General features: G+C 46.8%; 2 protein-coding genes across 2 annotated transcripts in view; one reads left to right on the top strand and one right to left on the bottom strand.

Moving 5' to 3' along the window:
* Nucleotides 1–7299, bottom strand: part of BDH1 (3-hydroxybutyrate dehydrogenase 1) — a 45093-nt gene extending 37794 nt beyond the window's left edge. The window contains 1 exon segment of the mRNA XM_038417800.2: nucleotides 7170–7299. The gene's annotated coding sequence lies outside the window, so the exon portion shown is untranslated.
* Nucleotides 6399–21692, top strand: part of LOC119861328 (D-beta-hydroxybutyrate dehydrogenase, mitochondrial-like) — a 47094-nt gene continuing 31800 nt past the window's right edge. The window contains 2 exon segments of the mRNA XM_038416348.2: nucleotides 6399–6476; nucleotides 7052–7441. Coding sequence (XP_038272276.1) covers nucleotides 6399–6476; nucleotides 7052–7441 — 468 coding nt within the window.

Raw genomic sequence — 21692 nt, forward strand, 5'->3', positions numbered from 1 at the left:
TGCCAGCTGATGCCCCTGGCGGGGGGAGGGAGGCGGTCATTATACCAGCATGCTGAATTTAGGGTCTTGCTAACTAAGAGCTTTCCAGCGAGGCTTGGTTGTTCTTGAACCAGGCCTATGTTAAAGCAATGGCAGGCTGCATTTATTCTGTCTCCCTCCTTTGCTCGCTGTCACACGGAGGAGGAAGGGCGATGGGAGGAAGATGACTACTTTCCTCTTTCTGCTTTCCCTCTTCCAAAGGTGCTGGGAGCAAAAAGCAGGGATCCCAGCACTCCACTTACTCAGTGCCTCTCCCCAGGATGGACAGGTTTAAATCCAAGTGATTTTAAATCACTGATTTCAATAATGATTTAAATCAAGAAGCAGGAAATCCTTCATTGAAGTAACTGATTTTAACCTTGTTTTGCATTTGTATGTTTTAGTTCTGTTCCTAAACATTCTCATTGGTTGGTAATCATTAAAATGTGTAAAAACAGGAGTACTTGTGGCACCTTAGAGACTAACAAATTTATTTGAGCATAATGTGACAGGGTCAGACCAGATGGCTACAGGAGAGTGATTTTTTTTTTTAATGCAGGAAATTGCAGATCAGTTTTATTGCATATGCTGTACATAGTATATTAAACATTTAGATCAAGACAAAACACTTTCCAATATAACCCCTCTATACAACACTTTAAGCAAAACTATACATTTAGTCTATGCATTTTAGCCCTTCCAATATTTGAAATTCCAGGATTTTCATTGCTGTCACACTCAGAACTCTGTCTCCCTCACCTGTACATTTAATATGAAGTCTTCTCTGCTGAAATAAGCTCAAAATTCCAGTAATTAGAGCACCATAATGGTGGCTTAATACACGTGGATCAGTGAAACATTGTGCGTTTCTTATGTGCGTATCTTACAGCTTCATTTACTACTGCACTGGGCAGATATATTAGCCCCAGGTTAAGTAGGTCCCTTTTCCCTGGGTAAGGTAACAGGGAAGGTTCCAGAACAATCAGGAACCTTCTGGAGACAATTAAGACTGACAGGCTGATTAGAACAACTGCAGCCAATCAAGAAGCTGCTAGAATCAATTAAGGCAGGCTAATCAGGGCACCTGGGTTTAAAAAGGAGCTCACTTCAGTTTGTGGTGTGCCTGTGAGGAGCTAAGAGTGGGAACGTGGACTGTTGGAGGACTGAGGAGTACAAGCATGATCAGACACCAGGAGGAAGGTCCTATGGTGAGGATAAAGAAGGTGTTGGGAGGAGGCCATGGGGAAGTAGCCCAGGGAGTTGTAGCTGTCACACAGCTGTTCCAGGAGGCACTCTAGACAGCTGCGTTCCACAGGGCCCTGGGCTGGAACCTGGAGTAGAAGGCGGGCCCAAGTTCCCTCCAAACCTCCCAATTCCTAGTCAGACACAGGAGGAGTCGACCTGGATTGTGGGTTCATGAAAATGGCCAAACTGAGGGCTGCTATGAAGCTCCAAGGCGAGCAAATCTGCCAATAAGCGCAAGACCCACCAAGGTAGAGGAGGCACTTTGTCACAATATATACACAGAGAACATGAAACAATGGGTGTTATCATACACGCTATAATGAGAGTGATCAGGTAAGGTGAGCTATTACCAGCAGGAGAGAAAACCAAAAAACCTTTTGTAGTGATAATCAACATGGGCCATTTCCAGCAGTTGACAAGAACGTGTGAGGAACAGTAGGGCGGAAAAATAAACATGGGGAAATTTTTAGTTTGTGTAATGACACATCCACTTCCAGTCATTATTCAAGCCTAATTTAATCGTGTTCCGTTTGCAAATTAATTCCAATTCAGCAGTCTTTCCCCCCCCCCCCACTGTTCCTCACATGTTCTTATCAACTGCTGGAAATGGCCCATTTTGATTATCACTACAAAAGGTTGGTTGTGTTTTTTTTCCTCTCCTGCTGGTAATAGCTCACCTTACCTGATGACTCTCATTATAGCGTGTATGATAATACCCATTGTTTCATGTTCTCTGTGTGTGTGTATCTCTCTCTTTCTACTGTATTTTCCACTGCATCATCCGATGAAGTGGGTTTTAGCCCATGAAAGCTTATGCTCAAATAAATTTGTTAGCCTCTAAGGTGCCACAAGTACTCCTGTTCTTTTGAGGATAGACTAACACGGCTGCTACTCTGAAACCTGTCATTAAAATGTGTGGATTTCCAAATAAATAGAGCCTTTACACAACATTTTGTACTTCCTTTTGCTAGCCAAGAGGATGAATTACATCTGTATACAGAGAGCTAAGCAATTATATATCTTGATATACTTTTTTCAGATTAATTTTTTACTTTTTTATTATGTTAGAAATTGGTGAATGACACATTTCTGATTTCCTAGATGGTAATTGTTTACTTGGGATTTGTGTCAAGCTGTCCTGGAAACTGAAATTCAATTAAAAATGTAGAAAAACAGCTTTTTTATTAAAAAATTATCTTAAATGGCCTTCAATACACGAGAAAAAAAATGTTTTGCATTTAAAATTAACTGATTTATTAAAGGAAATAGTCATGGTAGCTAGAGAACTGACTGTTTCTTGACACCATGGGCCACACTATCAATGGAATTTAGATGCCTAAAGACGCACACTGGTACCTACTGGGATTTTCAAAAGCACATAAGCAAGTTCAGTGCCTAAATCCCATTGGAATCAATGGGACTGGAAATCAAAGGGGTTAGGCACCTAACCACAGGTGCTTCTGAAAATCCACTAGGTGCTTGTCTGTATCCTTAAGTGCTCAAATCCCTATGATGATCTGGCCCCACACGCTTCAAGGTTTTTAGAGATCTAGTCCTCTCCCACCCTGTCTTTATTCAAAGATGAGATGAGGAAAACAAGATTTCCTATGTTTTTTTTTTTCAATTCCCCATCAGTTTCTCAACGTTCAATGAATTAGTCCAAATGAAGAAACTATTTCTTCTGCACCTGATAGCTAAATTAAAACCAAAAGTAATTCAGGCAAATTCATTTCTGCACAAGAGAAACTGAAAGTACTTGTATTTGGAAAAATGTGAATACCAGTACTCGCACTCCTGGAAAAAATTGAATATAATATAGGAACTTAATGCAGTGATGACATTGTGACATATTGAAAAGGCTTGAGTAGACCTCAAAAGTTAAAGATGTTTCCCTCTCATTCTATATACAAGTAAAAATGCAGCACCCTTTAACTCATTCAAATTTAAAGAAGGCTTATTGATGTAGCATATTTTAGTCCCTGCTCTAAAAACTTAGACAGGGAGGGTATTAAACACACCAGATAAACCCGTATCAATGGAAGGGCTCCTCTGCTCTATTAGGATCACTGTGTATTTAGTTAGCAGAATCTCAGCTACATTGATGTATGTTTCTGTATTGCTAGACATAGGTATATATTTACCAGTGGCTTTTTTTAAGTCCCTAACTACATAGAGATCCAGGATTACTCTGAAGAAGCCTTTGCAGCCATGAAAATGTGGATGGAAGATGCATTCTCTGCCTAATTAATATCTTACTGTTTGTTTATATAAAGGGTTAGATTCTCAGCTGAGTCCAAGTTTCTGTGTCAGGAGGCTGGTGGCAGCTTTCCGGATGCATACCACCAAGCCCTGGTGTAAATCAGAGCTGCTGAGAAGCACCTGTAATTTATGCCACAGGTCTCTGAGTGATGGGATGCCAGTGAAGGGCTGAACCCACAGAACTCCATTCTGCTACTCCCTTCCTTCCCCAGCACAACCTGACACACCTTCCCCCTATACCAGGCACGGGGAGATTGTGGTAACAGCCACCTCCTGGACCAGCAGAGCTAAGCCATCAAAGAGCTCCCCTGTGTGGGGGGTTCTCCATGTGCCAGTTTGTCAACTTTGTTCTGCTCAAGTAGCACAAAATGGACTTAGCAAACCAGAGTCCAGCACTAAGAATGTTTGCACTGGTTGCACCTTAGCGTAGATGTGCAGCAGTGGTGCAAAGCCCCAGTGCCAACGTGCAGCAGTGGTGCAAAGCCCTAATGCAGCTGCGCAGCACTGGTGCAAAGCCCCAGTGTAGATTGAGATGTTCAGGCCAGACGGGACCATTATGATCATCTTGTCTGACTTCCTCCATTACACAGGCAAGCAGACCTCACTCTGTAACTTCTGCAGCAAGCCCATAACTTCTGACTGAACATGTCTAACAGAAACACACCCAGTCTTGATTTAAAGACTTCAAATGATGGAGAATCCACCACAGCCCTAGGTACATTGTTCTAGTAGTCAATTACCTCAGTATAAAAAATGTGCACTTTATTTCCAGTCTGAAATAAACTTCTAGCTGCAGTTTCCAACCATTGGATCTTGTTAGGCCTTTTTCTTCTAGATGAAAGAGCCCTCTGCCATCAGAAATCTCTTCCCAGGTAGGTAGGTGTAGACTGTGATCAAGTCCCCTCTTAAACAACTCTTGGATAAACTAAATAGATCGAGCTTCTTACGTCTCTCAGATCAGGTAGGTTTTCTAGAACTGGAATCATTTTTGTAGCTCTTTTACTATTTTCAACATGATTTTTGAAGTGTGGACACCAAAACTGGACACACTAGTCCAGTAATGATCTTGCCAGTGCTGTTACAGAGGTAATAGCACATCCCTACTTCTGCTTATACACCCAGGATCGCACTAACCTTCTTATGTACTGGACTCATGCTCACTGGCTATCTGTCGTGACCTCTACGTCCTTGTTGGTGTCACTGCATTCCAGGATACTTGCTCTGACCTACATTCTTTGTTCCTATGCAGATTTGGCTATATTAAAACACATGTTGTTCAAATGAACCACCTTACCAAGAGTCCAGGTCAGTCTGTATAACTGACCTGACCCCATGAATATTGCCATACCACCAATTTGTGTGTCATCTGCAAATTTTACTAGTAGTGATTTCTTATGTTCTACCAGGTCAGTGATAATAGTTGACTGCATTGGTTGGGCAGGGTTTACACCAGTGCAATTATCCCAGTTTCAGATTAGGGGAAATCTCATTGGTGCAGTGTATTTACAGTGGGGGTTTGCACAAGTTCAGTTGCACCAAGGCAGCTATTCTCACGCAAAAAATCCCTAATGTATACGGAACAGACGGGGCATGTCTACACTTACCCAGGATCAACACCACGGTGATCAATGCAGGTCTAAAGACCCACAAAATTGACCGCAGATTGCTCTCCCGTCAACCCAGGGTGGTGTAACACACAGTAAGTTGATCTAAGCTATGTTGCGTAACTTAGGTTGACTTACCTCTGTAGTTTAGACAAGGCCTGGAACAGAAATTGTGTGAAAGTGTAGCAGTGACTGTTAGATTTACAGCACCAAGTCACCTGAAGAAGCAGTGAAAACCTGGGCCCCTTTTCTTCAGTTGTAAACTTGGTTCATACAGGAAACCCAGTGCTGTCTAGGGGCTAGTTAAGGAGACAGACCTGAATTCCATTCCCAGCTTCATCAATGACTTGGTGTCTGATCTTGAGCAAATCAATACACATTTCTGTGCTTCAGTTTACCCGTCTATGAAATAGGGTCAATAAACTTCCCAATTTCACAGATGCTTATGGGGAGGTTTAATTAGTAAATATTAATAAAGATCCTGGTAGGAGAATGCTATGTATCACATTAATTGTTTTGTGAGAAGGGTGAAAAATGGTCAAAATGGCAAAAATAATTACATATTCATAAACTAACAACATTTAACAGGTTCAGGTTGTGTAGGTTTTTTTTTTTAATTTAACAAAATGAGGGAAATCATTAGAAGATCTATTTAAAAGTACTGTATCAAAGAGGATAATAATATAAATTAAACCTCATCCATTTAGGGCCAGGGTCTGCCCTTGATGCTTGCCACTATTTCCCATTTGAAAAAAAGTCTCGTCTCGTGCATAAAGTTACCCACGACACAGGGCTGGTGTCCTACTCTTACACTAACCCTTGCACTACATCCACTGGGCCTGATTCTCCACCCCCTGGCGTAGTCGTCTCCCTGCACAAGGTGGGTATTAACCATGGCTGCTGGTGTGAGTAAGGGGGAATTCTGGTGTGGCAGCATTTTTCCTCTCCCTAACACAGGTATAAATGAAGGCAATGGGAGACATCAGTGGGTTTTGTTTGGATCAGCACCAGTCCCTTGGCATCCGACTCTCTGGTTCCAGGACACACTGCAGCGATCTGGTCTGGGCTGGCTACACACCCCAAGCACCCAGCACAGGGCTCAGACAAAGCAGAGTCTTTTAAACCTGCCCAGCCACATTTCAGCACAAGCAGCATCCTGAGCGCACACCCTGGGCTGGCAAGGGGCCAGGCTGAGCCAGCCCTCGGCATCTGATGAGGTGACGTGCCAGCCTCAGAGCTGCATCAGCAGCCTATCGGAGCAGGGGCGTGGGCATGGAGACAGCCTGTGCCTCGCAAGGAGGTGCCCTTGCTTGCGTGTGTCTCTACATCACCCTGCCAGGGACCACGCAAGTGATGCCAGCCCGCCAGTCGCCAAGGACATCAGCCAGCTCCCTCCGCACGCCTCTCGCAGGCCAGCTCGCTGCCAGAGCGGGACACAGGTGGCATCGCCCTGTCTGACCTTCATTTATCCACCAGGCCAGACCTGGAAAGTCCCCCAGCGCCTGTGTGTCTCTCTGTGCGGTGTGCGTGCGTGTGTGTGTCTCGCTGTGCGGTGTGCACGCGTGTGTGTGTGTGTGTCTCTCTCTCTCTGTGTGCACGCGTGTGTCTCTGTGCGGTCTGCGTGTGTGTGTGTGTCTCTCTCTCTCTGTGTGCACGCGTGTGTCTCTGTGCGGTGTGCGTGCGTGTGTGTGTCTCGCTGTGCGGTGTGCACGCGTGTGTGTGTGTGTCTCTCTCTCTCTGTGTGCACGCGTGTGTCTCTGTGCGGTGTGCGTGTGTGGTCTCTGTGTGCGCGTGTGTCTCTCTCTGTGCGGTGTGCGTGTGTGTGTCTCTGTGTGTGCACGTGTCTCTCTCTCTGTGCGCGTGTCTCCCTGTGTCTTTGTGTCCGTCTCCCCGCGGGGCGGCCGCACTCAATCCCTTGCCGGCAGCAGCGGCTCGGTGCTGGCGGAAGCGGCGCCCGTCTCCCGGCCCGTCCCTGCCCGGCGCGTCCCGCGGCGCTCGGACGCTGCTGCCGCTCCCGGCCCGCGCCCGCCGACGCGGAGTTACCTGCAGGAGCCGCGTGTCCGCGATGCTCGGCCGGCGCCGGCGACTCTGCAACCGCCTTCCCGCCGCGGGCCGAGGGGGCCGGCCGGGAAGTGACGTCACTGCGCCCCCGCCCCGCCCCCGCCCCGCGCCGCAGCCAGGCGGGCCCCGCCGCTGGCCCCGGCCCCGGCCCCGGCCCCGCCGCTCCCGCCGGCTCCCCGGCTGCTCTGCTGGGCCTGGGCGGCGCCCGGCTGCTGGGGCTGCTCCGAGCGCTGCGGCCCCGAGCCGCCCTCCCCGTGAGTACCCGCCGCCAACCCCGACCCGCACCCCCTGCTCCGCCAGCCTGCTCCGCTTCCAGCCCCGCACCCCCTGCTCCGCCCCCAGCCCGACCCGCACCCCCTGCTCCGCCAGCCTGCCCCGCTTCCAGCCCCGCACCCCCTGCTCCGCCCCCAGCCCGACCCGCACCCCCTGCTCCGCCAGCCTGCTCCGCTTCCAGCCCCGCACCCCCTGCTCCGCCCCCAGCCCGACCCGCACCCCCTGCTCCGCCAGCCTGCTCCGCTTCCAGCCCGAGCCGCACCCCCTGCCCCGCGCCCCGCTTCCAGCCCCGCCCCGCGCCCCCTGTCCTGCCGCCAGCCCTGCACCCCCTGCTCTGCTGCCAGCTCCGCGCTGCCAGCCCCGCACCCCCTGCTCCGCCCCCAGCCAGCCCCCCTGTCCCGCACCCTGCCGCCAGCCAGCCCGCCGCCCCTCCTGCCCTGCTGGCAGCCCCCACCCCCTGCCCCGCACCCCGCTGCCAGCCCCGCACCCCGCCGCCAGCCAGCCTCCCCAACCCGCCACTAGCCCCGCACCCCCTGCCCCGCACCCTGCTGCTAGCCCCATGCCTCCAGCCAGCCCCACACCCCATGCCCTGACCCCCGGCAGCCAGCCCCGTACCCCCTGCCAGCCAGCCCCACCCGCTGCTAGCTCCGTACAGCCAGCCCCGGCCCGACCCGCCACCCCCCTGCACCCCTGCCCTGCAGTCCTCCGCCAGCCAGCCCTGCCGTCAGTCCCGCTGCCAGCCAGCCTCGACCCCCAGCAGCCAGCCCCACACCGCCCACCTTCTGCTAGCCCCACACCCACTGGTGCCATGCAGTTTCCGGGCAGTAATCCTGCACACCTGCTTCAGTGGGGGCAGGGACCCACACATGTGCATACCCCCAGGGAGTAGCTGAGACCCACACATGTGAAACAGAGCTCATTTCTAGTTCAGGCCCATCTTTTAAAAAAAAAACTTTAGGAGAAACAGTGCAGGGAAGGGTGAAAACTGAAGGGCAAGACCAAGGAATCCCTCACAGTAACTCCACCTTCCTTCTCTGCCCTTCCCTGTTCTTTCCTTTCCTTTCCTCTCAAGGTTCACTTCCATTAACCTTTTATTTGTGTCTTTCAATCTTAAACAAAACCTAAAGAGGCTAAACTGACACAGAAAAGCTACTTTAACCTGACTTTTCTCTCACACCAGCATAAATCAGGAGGAACTCCACTAATAGCAGTGGTATTATGATTCACATATTCCAAGGCCAGAAGGGACCATTGTGATCATCTAGTCAGACTTCCTGGATAACACAGGCCATAGAACTTCCCCCACAGTAATTCCTAGAGCAGATTTCAGAGGCTCTTGTTTAGCCCTGGCTGTACTTGTCAGGAGAAGATGTGGGACACGCAGCCACCATTTGAAATAACTGTGCTACCCTCGCAAGGAACACTGCATTTCAGGGGTCTTTGAGATACATGTACTAACCACCTCCTAAGTGTCAGTCGCAGTATTAAAGGGCAGTTGGAATCATTCCCCAGGATCCGACCGTGCAGAGAAATCTGGCTGTTTGCAGCTGACACCAAGCAAATTGTCACCAAATTTCTAAGATTTTCCTCAGCTCCTAATGGGTACTGCTTTATTCATGCTGCTGTTCTTGGCTTCTGCAGCGTATGGCCGGATTCCCTAGCTGCTGAAACTAATGGGAGCCCTGCCATTGACTTCAATGGCAGTAGGACCCGGCCTCTGAGTTCTGTCTAGCGCGCCTGACAGCAGCAGTAACGCAGCTGTCTCCAGGATTCCGACCAGAAACGCACCACCGCCAAACAGAGCATTCGCTCTTTGCAGCTCTGCGCAGAGTCTTGGCCTTGCTGTCAGACTGTTCTGTGCTGGTCCTGGAATTACACAGAACAGCATTTGGACGAGCTGGTGGGATTGAGCAGAGCATTTCTATTACCACTGAGTACAGATGTACTCTAGTTATGTGGGAGAGGGGCCTTCCAATATTTCCCTTCCCAGCTGCCTATAGGGCCCCGAGTGCCCCGGGCCACAGCCCCTCCCCAATCCGAGGGACCTGAAATGTAAAGCACCTTGGCCACAGGCTGGAAGTGCCATTGGGCAGGAAGTCCCAAGAGCTTGTTAGAATCATAGAAGATCAGGGTGGGAAGAGACCTCAGGAGGTCATCTAGTCCAACCCCCTGCTCAAACAGGACCAATCCCCAACTAAATCATCCCAGCCAGGGCTTTGTCAAGCTGGGCCTTAAAAACCTCTAAGGAAGGAGATTCCACCACCTTCCTAGGTGACGCATTCCAGTGCTTCACTACCCTCCTAGTGAAAAAGGTTTTCCTAATATCTTTCCTCCTCACACAACTCACTCCAGTGCTCTCACAGTTGCCCTGGGCTGCCCTTTACAGCCCATGAAGAGAGCGGCTGAAGGTCTCTCCACTTCCAGGAGGACCCAGGTCAGGGCACTGGGCAGGGATGCAGTCCTGCTCAGGGTGCAGCTACCACAGCTGTTAGCACTTCACACAGCACAACAATGTACATTTTTCTTGTATTTGTCCATTAGCTGCAGCCTTTTAGTGCAACTTACATTGCAGTGACCACAGAACTTCCCTTACGTGCTACGCTCCAGCCTAGAGGGGATGTTTCTTTATTTATAGCCACATTCTAACCTCAGTTATGAAAGCGCTGACACAGCGCTAATGATTTCCACTCGAGTAAAGGAAGGATCATCTCAGCAGCTAGCTCAGGAAGCGGTTAATCGTGGAGAGCAGAACTCTATGAACCGAAAGAGAGATTTGAAATCCCACGGAGTGGAGCTCTGTCCCCCTGATTTTGGAGTTGACGCTAATATGAAGCAACCCAGATGTTAATTCCAGTAACATCCCTTCCACCATAGTGCCTGATGACTTTACTCTTTGTCTTCCACCCACTAGCAGAGTAGAACTGATGAAAACTGAGCCTATGCAACGACGGTTTTCCTTTGGTGCTTCCTGGGTTTCGCAGAACTATATTAAGGAGATATTTGCATACCAGGCCCATGAGATGCGTGTGTGAACTTGTTCCCACGCAGAGTCTGTATTTGCACTGTGTGGTGCCTATGGGGGAGGAATTTGGTGATCTCAGTTCAAGGTCCAGAAAACCCCCACCTCAATTGCCCGAGTTAGTGAAACTACTATCTTCAGCAGACAGACCAAGGAATGGTGAGCACAGAAGCCTAAATTGCTCTCTCATGCCTAACAGCTGGGCCAAACTGGGGTAAATCAAAGAGGATCAGGTCCCTAGGCTGAAATTCTGGCCCCACTGAACCAATGGCAAAATGCCCTTTTACTGCATTGTAGCCAAGACTTCATCTCTAGTGGTTTAGTTAGCAAGTTCTCGTGTGCAGCACTGCCTGGTCTGTTAGCAATTATAAAGATTCATTGGCTGGATTCAAACAGATAGCATTACAAGATGAACTATCCCTCTGAGCCCAGGTTCTCGCCCCATGCATATACCAATTTAAGGTGTAGTGATGTAAAAAAGTACACATATAATATAGATACCAAATCTAATCTGGCAGCTGCTTGGAATAAAGAAGATTTAGCAGAAATGCTATTGTGGACATTACAAATATGGGACACTTTAGTTAAACAGAAAAGGAGTACTTGTGGCACCTTGGAGACTAACAAATTTATTCGAGCATAAGCTTTCGTGAGCTACAGCTCACTTCATCAGATGCATTCAGAGGAAAATACAGTAGCTCACGAAAGCTTATGCTCAGATAAATTTGTTAGTCTCTAAGGTGCCACAAGTACTCCTTTTCTTTTTGAGAATACAGACTAACACGGCTGCTACTCTGAAACCTGTCAATGTGCAACAGCAGTCAAAAAGCTAACAATGTTAGGAACCATTGGGAAAGGGATAGATAATAAAAGACAGAAAACATAATAATGCTATTATGTAAATCCACACCTTGAATAGTGGGTGCAGTTCTGGTCACCTTGTCTCCAAAAGACAGATTAGAATTGGAAAAAGTTCAAAGAAGGAAGGATTCGTGGAACGGCTTCTGTATGAGAAGAGAATAAAAAGGCTGGGACTGTTCAGCTTGGAAAAGAGACGATTAAGGGGGGAGAGGACAGAGGTTTTAAAATCACGGCTGGTGTGGAGAACGTGGCTAGGGAAATGTTATTTACCCCTTCACATCACACACGAACCAGGGGCCTCCCAATGAAATTAACAGACTGCAGGTTTAAAAGAAACATAAGGAAGTACTTCTTCACACAGCACACAGTCAACCCGTGGAACTCATTGCCAAGGGAAGTTGTGAAGACTGAAAGTATAACTGGGTTCAAAAAAAATTAGCTATGTTCATGGAGGATAGGTCCATCAGTGGCTATTTGCCAAGATGGTCAGGGATGCATCCCCATGCTCTGGGTGTCCCTAAACCTCTCACTGCTCCAATCACCAACTGTTAGAAGCTAGGGTTGGACAACAGGGTGGATCTCTCAATAAATTGCCATGTTCTGTTCATTCCTTCTGAAGCACCTTGCACAGTCCACTTTGTCAGAAGACAGGATACTGGACTAGAGGGCTATTGGTCTGACCCAGTATGGTCATTCTTGTGTTCTTATGTACAGATGTACCTGAAGCGTCAATATTTGGAAGAATTTTTTGAAATCTGTCAACTCTTGTAATAAGTGGGGAAAGATGTCTGGGATGCTGCAAAACTGAGCACTCTCTCACACAACTAAGACCTCAATTTTGCTTAACAGACTCGTAGTGAAAATAATGGAAACAATTATTTTTTAAATTTTTTTTTGCAGTACTGTAAAATTAGAAATTGGTAGAAGAAAAAAGTAAACCTAGCAACTGGCACAGAATTGCAGACCTGATGTCCCACTTTTGAAATTAAATGTCTTTGGTTTGCTTGTAAGCTTTGACAAATGTGCTAAATTCTGCTCTCCCAGACAGCACCACGGTAGTCTGGAGGGGGAGACGGGGGGTATGTGAAAGTGCGTCTTTTGCTTATGTAGTGACTCAAACTCTATACTTGGTCTTGCTGCCACTGGAATTGCTCCCTCACATTGTATCTCTCTGCTGTCTGATAATCTCCTTCCCCTCTAGTTCTTGTTCTCTGCCACCTCCTCAGTCTCCCTGCTCCTCCAACGTTTCCCTGACCCCACCCCTTTTATTCTGTTTCTAAACTGTAGACCCCAGTGGAGGTGGCCATCTTCCCCAAAGACAGCTGGGGAGATGGTAGTCATCTGTACCTCACTGCTATCTCCAGAGGCTGTAGGAAAAGGCTGTCTTAACTGGAGGCAGTTGTGGCTTCAATCAGTTGAAAGTAAGGGGAGGTAGATGGTCCAGAACACTAGCCTATGACTTTGGAACTGTGGGTTCAAGTCCCGCTTTGCCACAGACTTCCTGTGTGCCCTTGGAGGCAGGTCACTTACTCCAGTGTGTTTAATATATTAAAGATCTGGGAAAGGGATGAGCAGGGAGGTAGCAAAATTTGCAGATAACTCAAAGTTAGTTAGGATAAGAGACGTCTGTGAGGACTTCAGAGACCTAAACAAGCTAGGTGAGTGGGCAACACAATGGCAAATTAATTTTAATTTTGACAAAGGCAAAGTAATGAAAATTGGAGGGAAAAAATTAATCCTGCCACTCTCATGGTTCTAAATAAACTTTCTCAACTTGTCAGAGGGTGGCTGGCCGGCCCCTTTAAGGGAAAATGGGGCCTCAGTTTAACCTGTGACAAGATCAGCTCACTTCCTGGCTTAGGTCATATGATTAACTCAGGCCAGGCCTGGGGAGATTAGGGAGGAAAGGACAAGAGTCCTGGGATAGTCACTGCAGAAAGGAGCTTGAGTGGGAGCCTAAGACTCCAGCTAGGTGGGGTTAGGAGTGCTACGCATGACAGAAGCCTCAGAAAACATTGACCTGGGGTTAGGCCCTGAAAGGCCAGTGTGTGTAAGGACTAAATAAAATGGACCCCAGAGGGGAAGAGTTTTAATTACCATGGGACTGTGATGTGGAGTTCTTAAGGGGACTTGAGCAGAAGAAGAAACCGAGGCAGAGCACTGCAGAGAAAGGGACCTGGGCATTATTACGGATAGCTCAGTGAAGACTTCTCAATACGCAGCTATTGCCAACAATCAAACAAGATGCTAGGATGCATGAAGAGTGGGATGCTGAATAATACTGAGACGATTTTAATACCTTTATTTAAATCAGTGGTGTGTCCTCAGCTGTAAGACTGTGCATAGAACTGGCCACCCCATTTCAGAAGGGATAGTGCAGAACTAGATGGGCTGAGAGGCGGGCAACAAGACCTATCGGGGGCCTGGAAAAACTCTGGTACAAAGAGAGATTGAAAGGACTGTGGCTGCTGTGGTAGAAAGGAGATGAGTAAGAAGGACGTGATCAAAACTGTGTAGAATGATGAGTTGCCCAGAGAAGGGAGATCAGGAGCTGGTTTTCCTGTCTCACAGCACAAGCACAAGGGGACATTCAATTAAATGGAATGGTGGGCAAATCAAAACCGATAAATTGAAACACTTTGTGATTAAACACAACATGGTTAAATGTGGAACTCATTGCCCTAAGAAGTCATTGAGGCCAAGGATTTAAGATTCAAAAAAGGACTGGGCATTTATGGATATCAAGAATATGCAGACTTATAATTAATGATGCAAATCCTGTAGAAGGGACGTCAAACCTCGCTCCTCAGAGCTTAAGACTGTCTCTAATGATTAGAGATCAGGATGAGCCGTAATGTTGGAGGCAGATTATCCCACATCTGCTGCTGTGGGGTTCTTACAGCTTCCTCCACAGCATCTGGTGCAGGCCCCTGTCAGAGGGAAGATATTGAACTAGATGGACTCCGGGTCTGATCGAGGTTGGCGATACCTGTGTTCCTCAGTGAAGAGAAATACACTGACATTTTTAGGAAACTAAAGACCCGCCACTTTTACATATTGAACTTGTCAGAAAATGTATAAAATAGGCCTCTCTGCCTTTGCTGCCAGGAGCCCACAGACCCCAATCCTCACGGCATTTTCATGCAGTATGTGCAAAGTCCCCAGGAGGAGAACCCAGCCCATGCTCTGCTAACCACGGCCAAGAGGAGTACATCTGATATGTGCCAGTGAGATCAGTGGATCTGGCTGAATACACAGAGGGACATGGGTGTTGGAACTTGGCGTGCTGGGGGTTCCGCCGCACCCCATGGCTTGAAGTGGTTTCCATCATAGACAGGGTTCACAGTTTGGTCCAATGGCTCTCCACACCCCCACTATACACGTTGTTCCAGCCCCCCTACAAAGGGAGCAGACCTCCTAAGCAAACAGAGATTCTTTTCACACAAACTTCTCAAAGCAGCACCACCCTGTTACTTGCTAATTCGTATTATCAAGAACATTAGAAAAATCAGCAACTCAGAGGGGGGCTCAGCATTCAGCAGAGGAATGTTACCAGACTCTGGATCGTCTCTCAGTAGTTAGAATCCAGATTGGTTCATATTTTGTGAAGTTGCCTCAGTATTATGGTACATTTGAAACGGTTCCATTACTGACAGGTTTCAGAGTAGCAGCCGCGTTAGTCTGTATTCGCAAAAAAAAAGGAGGACTTGTGGCACCTTAGAGACTAACAAATTTATTAGAGCATAAGCTTTCGTGAGCTACAGCTCACTTCATCGGATGCATTGAATGAAGTGCATCCAATGAAGTGAGCTGTAGCTCAAGAAAGCTTATGCTCAAATAAATTTGGTTCCATTACTAGGACAGAATCCCTTAAGTGCCTGGTAAAGCAGTGTGAAATTAAGCGTTTGTTGCTGGAACAGACAAAGTTCAGTATTGTAACTGCTTGTTTTGAACTTAAAATGAATCCATACTGCACCAGATAATGAGGGTGTCAAGGATGAGTTCACAGGGAATAGGACCTTGAAAAACAAATGACAGAGTGAGAGGGAATAGGAAAAAGTCTAGATGAGTATGTGTGGGTGCTCAAATTATCTGGAAAGGCTGAGGTTATCCAGCTACTTTGCTTAACTTTGCCTCTGTTGCAATCAGTGGATCTAATTTTGAGCGTGTGTGTGGAAATTGTACAGCTTATTTTAAAGAAAATCAGACCCTTTTTGGAAAAAAAGTAAACTGTAAATGTGTTGATGTAGGTGCAGATTTAAGTGAATATTTATTGTAATGACAGTTTTCAGAGTAGCAGCCGCGTTAGTCTGTATTCGCAAAAAGAAAAGAAGTACTTGTGGCACCTTAGAGACTAACACATTTATTTGAGCATAAGCTTTCGTGAGCTACAGCTCACTTCATCGGATGCATTCAGTGGAAAATACAGTGGGGATGATTTATATACACAGAGAACATGAAACAATGGATGTTATACACACTGTAAGGAGAGTGATCACTTAAGATGAGCTATTACCAGCAGGAGGAGGGGTGGGGAGGAAGAAAACCTTTTGTAGTGATAATCAAGGTGGGCCATTTCCAGCAGTTGACAAGAACGTCTGAGGAACGGGGGAGGGGCAGGGGAATAACATGGGGAAATTGTTTTACTTTGTGTAATGACCCATCCAGTCCCAATCTCTATTCAAGCCTAAATTAATTGTATCCAGTTTGCAAATTAATTCCAATTCAGCAGTCTCTCATTGGAGTCTGTTTTTGAAGTTTTTTCGTTGAAGAATAGCCACAGACTAACACGGCTGCTACTCTGAAACCCACTATTACTGAAATATTCCTTTCTCATTTTTACCATATAATTATAAAATAAATCAATTGGAATATAACTATTTTACTTACATTTCAGTGTATAGTATATAGAACAGTATAAACAAGCCATTGTATGAAATTTTAGTTTGTACTGACTTTACTAGTGCTTTTTATGGAGCCTGTTGTAAAACTAGGCAAATATCTAGATGAGTTGATGTACTCCCTGGAAGAGCTCTGTGTACCCCCCGGGATACATGTATCCCTGGTTGAGAGCCACTGCCTTACAGAACTGTAGGAACTGGAGATGGAAAAGACCGGTTAGGTCTAATCTAGCCTGCCCCTCACAGAGCAGGTAGCTTATCCCCCTTCAGTATAGTGGGGTTCTTTAGAGATGGAGACTGCCCACAGTCTGATCATGGTCTTGCAGGCCAGGCATCCCTCTTGCCCTTGGATAATGTACCCACCAATCACATGCCAGAGGATAACAAAGCTAGCGATGGGATCATGAGATCACTAGCTTCTCCCTTAATGACAGGGCACCTACTAAAGTGACACCATTCCTGGGACCCAGTTTTGCAGCTGCTCCATACAAGCAGCTCCTTTGGTGTCAATTGTTTCATTACTGGCAAGTAGGATAATAATAATGCTATTGGCAAGTTTTATATGTTAAATCTATTCCATAGATTTTCCCCAGAGACAGACATCGTTAAGAAGTTTCAGAGTAGCAGCCGTGTTAGTCTGTATCCGCAAAAAGACAGGAGTTCTTGTGGCACCTTAGAGACTAACAAATTTATTTGAGCATAAGCTTTCGTGGGTTACAGCTCACTTCATCATGCGTAGAATGGAACATATAGTAAGAAGAGATATATATATACAGAGAACATGAAAAGGTGGAAGTTGCCACTTCTTAGACTTTAACTTGGTCTTGAATAGGGATTGGGAGTGGCTAGGTCATTACACAAATTGAATCTATTTCCCCACGTTAAATATCCTCACGCCTTCTTGTCAACTGTCTGATATGGGCCATCTTGATTATCACTACAAAAGTTTTTTTTTCTTCTGCTGATAATAGCTCATCTTAATTAGCCTTTTAGAGTTGGTATGGCAACTTCCACCTTTTCATGTGCTCTGTATGTATATACACCTCTACCCTGATATAACGCGGTCCTTGGGAGCCAAAAAATCTTACCGCATTATAGGTGAAGCTGCATTATATCGAACTTGCTTGGCCTCGAGCATTTCCGTTAATAGTCACTTCCCGCCCCCGACTGACCCCTCAGAACTCCCAACCCATCCAACTCCCCTCTCCTTGTCCCCTGACTACCCCCTCCAGAGACCCCCAGCCCCTAACCTACCCTCCCAAAACCCCACCCCCTATCTAAGACCCGCTGCTCCTGGTCCCCGATCGCTCCCTCCAGAGACCCCCCCCCCCCCTGCCCCCTGACTGCCCCGACCTCCTATCACACCCCTGCCCCCTGACAGGCCTCCCCAGGACTCCTACGCCCTATCCAACGCTTCATCCCCTGACCACCCCGCCCCAGAACCTCCAAACCATCCAACTCTCCCTGTCCCCTGACCGCCCCCTGACATCCTCTGCCCCTTATCAAACCCCTCGGCCCCGGCCCAGCACCCTTAACATGCCACTGAGAGCAGCGTGTCGGAGTGAGACGCGCTGATCCACCGGAGCACGCAGCCCTGACCCCCAGAGCGCTGCTTTACCGCATTATGTCCGAATTCGTGTTATATTGGGTCGCGTTATATCATGGTAGAGGTGTATATCTTCTTACTATATGTTCCATTCTATGCATCTGATGAAGTGGACTGTAGCCCACAAAAGCTTATGCTCAAATAAATTTGTTAGTCTCTAAAGTGCCACAAGTACTCTTGTTCTTTTATCGTTAACAAGGGTTCATTAAAGTGCTTTCATTTGCTTTGTTTCATTTCTTGCTTATTTTGTTACTGGAGGAAGCAAAACAGCTGCCCAGCTCTAAAACCTAATGAGCTAATGAATCTCAGTCTGACACAGTCCACTCCTCTTTCTATGCATCTTCATTTGTTTTCCTCAGCTGATCTGTGCCCTGGAAAGTTTTGCTGATAGGGGACCCGATTACGATAAATTGTGACTCGTTTTGTTCCATCTTGCCTGGCTCCAGAATAGCCATGGAAATGACAAGAACTGGCCATCCTCTCTCTGTTCAGTTCCTGAACTTTCTGGGGAAACTGGATACAATTAACAATACATTTAAAACTGGATACAATTAACTTAGGCTTGAATAGAGACTGGGAGTGGATGAGTCATTAAATAAAGCAAAACTATTTCCCCATGTTATTTCACCCCCCACTGTTCCTCAGACGTTCTTGTTAACTGCTGGAAATGGCCCACCTTGATTATCACCACAAAAGGTTTTCCTCCTTCCCCCCTCCTTCCTGCTGGTAATATCTCATCTTAAGTGATCACTCTACTTACAGTGTGTATGATAAAACCCATTGTTTCATGTTCTCTGTGTGTGTATATAAATCTCCCCACTGTATTTTCCACCGAATGCATCTGATGAAGTGAGCTGTAGCTCACGAAAGCTTATGCTCAAATAAATTTGTTAGTCTCTAAGGTGCCACAAGTACTCCTTTTCTTTTTCTGGGGAGAGGGATGAGCCATTCTGATGCCAGGGAGGGAGAATTGAGGAGTGTAGTGTTAGAGGTGAATAGAGATGGCCAGGATAAGCTTCCACAGAGCGATTCATACTGGGGCTGACCCATTGTCAGTGAGAACAGAATCAAGCCTTGTATATTTAAATTCTCATTTCCCTTTCATCCTTCATATCATGGTTTGTGCCTGCAACTTGCTTCAAGCACAGCTTAAATTTAAGATCATTACTCTCTTTAAATGAGCTTGTAAAAGCAATGACACCTCCCGACGTGTAGAAAGAGCCAAGCGACCAGCTTGGCTTAACAGTGAATCCTTGCTGATCTTAAACATAAAAAAGAAGCTTACAAGAAGTGAAAGATGGGACAAATGACCCCAGGGAGGAGTATAAAAATATTGCTCAGGCATGCAGGAGTGAAATCAGGAAGGCCAAATCACACTTGGAGTTGCAGATAGTAAGAGATGTTAAGAGTAACAAGAAGGGTTTCTTCAGGTATGTTAGCAACAAGAAGAAAGTCAAGGAAAGCGTGGGCCCCTTACTGAATGAGGGAGGCAACCTAGTGACAGAGGATGTAGAAAAAGCTAATGTACTCAATGCTTTTTTTGCCTCTGTCTTCACGAACAAGGTCAGCTCCCAGACTGCTGCACTGGGCATCACAGCATGGGGAGAAGGTGACCAGCCCTCTGTGGGAACAAAGTGGTTCAGGACTATTTAGAAAAGCTGGACGAGCACAAGTCCATAGGGCCGGATGCACGGCGTCTGAGAGTGCTAAAGGAGTTGGCGGATGTGATTGCAAAGCCATTGGCCATTATCTTTGAAACTCATGGCGATCGGGGGAAGTCCCGGATGACTGGAAAAAGGCTAATGTTGTGCCCATCTTTAAAAAAGAGAAGGAGGAGGATCCTGGGAACTACAGGCCAGTCAGCCTCACCTCAGTCCCTGGAAAAATCATGGAGGAGGTCTTCAAGGAATCAATTCTGAAGCACTTAGAGGAGAAGAAAGTGAACCTGGACCAGTCCACACAAGAGATCCACTTCCTGGACACTACGGTGCTAATACGCGATGGTCACATAAACACCACCCTATATCGGAAACCTACTGACCGCTATTCCTACCTACATGCCTCTAGCTTTCATCCAGATCACACCACACGATCCATTGTCTACAGCCAAGCTCTACGATACAACCGCATTTGCTCCAACCCCCAGACAAAGACAAACACCTACAAGATCTCTATCATGCATTCTCACAACTACAATACCCACCTGCTGAAGTGAAGAAACAGACTGACAAAGCCAGAAGAGTACCCAGAAGTCACCTACTACAGGACAGGCCCAACAAGAAAACAACAGAACGCCACTAGCCATCACCTTCAGCCCCCAACTAAAACCTCTCCAACGCATCATCAAGGATCTACAACCTATCCTGAAGGACGACCCATCACTCTCACAGATCTTGGGAGACAGGCCAGTCCTTGCTTACAGACAGCCCCCCAATCTGAAGCAAATACTCACCAGCAACCACACACCACACAACAGAACCACTAACCCAGGAACCTATCCTTGCAACAAAGCCCATTGCCAACTCTGTCCACATATCTATTCAGGGGACACCATCATAGGGCCTAATCACATCAGCCACACTATCAGAGGCTCGTTCACCTGCGCATCTACCAATGTGATAGATGCCATCATGTGCCAGCAATGCCCCTCTGCCATGTACATTGGTCAAACTGGACAGTCTCTACGTAAAAGAATAAATGGACACAAATCAGACGTCAAGAATTATAACATTCAAAAACCAGTCGGAGAACACTTCAATCTCTCCAGTCACTCGATTACAGACCTAAGAGTGGTAATTCTTCAACAAAAAAACCTTCAAAAACAGACTCCAACGAGAGACTGCTGAATTGGAATTAATTTGCAAATTGGATACAATTAACTTAGGCTTGAATAGAGACTGGGAATGGATGAGTCATTACACAAAGTAAAACTATTTCCCCATGTTATTTCTCCCCCACCCCCCATCGTTCCTCAGATGTTCTTGTTAATTGCTGGAAATGGCCCATCTTGCTTGTCATCATGAAAGGTTTTCCTCCTCCTCCCACCCCCCCCACCCCCGCTGCTGGTGATGGCTCAGCTTAAGTGATCACTCTCCTTACAGTGTGTATGATAAAACCCATTGTTTCATGTTCTCTGTGTGTGTATATCAATCTCCCCTCTATATTTTCCACCAAATGTATCCGATGAAGTGAGCTGTAGCTCACAAAAGCATATGCTCAAATAAATGTGTTAGTCTCTAAGGTGCCACGAGTACTCCTTTTCTTTTTTCTAAAATATCATTAAGGAAAATATTCCACAGAAATGATCAAACAATTAGAAAACCTGACCTATGAAGAAAGGTTAAAATACTGGGCATGTTTAGTCTTGAGAAAAGCACACTGGGGGTGGGGGGGGGATTGGATAACTGTCCTCAGATATGTTGAGGGCTCTTGTACAGGACAGTGATCAGTTGCTTTCCATGTCCACTGAAGGTAGGACAAGAAGTGATGGGCTTAATCAGCAGCAAGGGAGATTTAGATTAGATACTAGAAAAACTTTCTAATTACAGAGGTAGTTAAGCTCTAGAAGAGGCTTCCAAGGGAGGTTGTGGAATCCCCATCACTGGGGGGTTTTAAGGACAGGTTGGATATACACCTGACAAGGTTGGTCTAGGTTTATTTGGTCCTTCCTCAGTGCAGGGGCTGGACTAGGTGACTTCTCAAGGGCCCTTCCAGACCTACATTTTTATGATTCTATCTTTCCTATATTTCAGCAATAACTGAGCAGTTGTTTCCATTTTGAACATGTGAATAAGAATTCACAGGTCTGTTAATACACTAAACGCAGGTTAATCTTTGTGAGTCGT

This window comes from Dermochelys coriacea, chromosome 9 (assembly GCF_009764565.3).
Source record: "Dermochelys coriacea isolate rDerCor1 chromosome 9, rDerCor1.pri.v4, whole genome shotgun sequence".
In the NCBI taxonomy this organism is placed as follows: Eukaryota; Metazoa; Chordata; order Testudines; family Dermochelyidae; genus Dermochelys; species Dermochelys coriacea.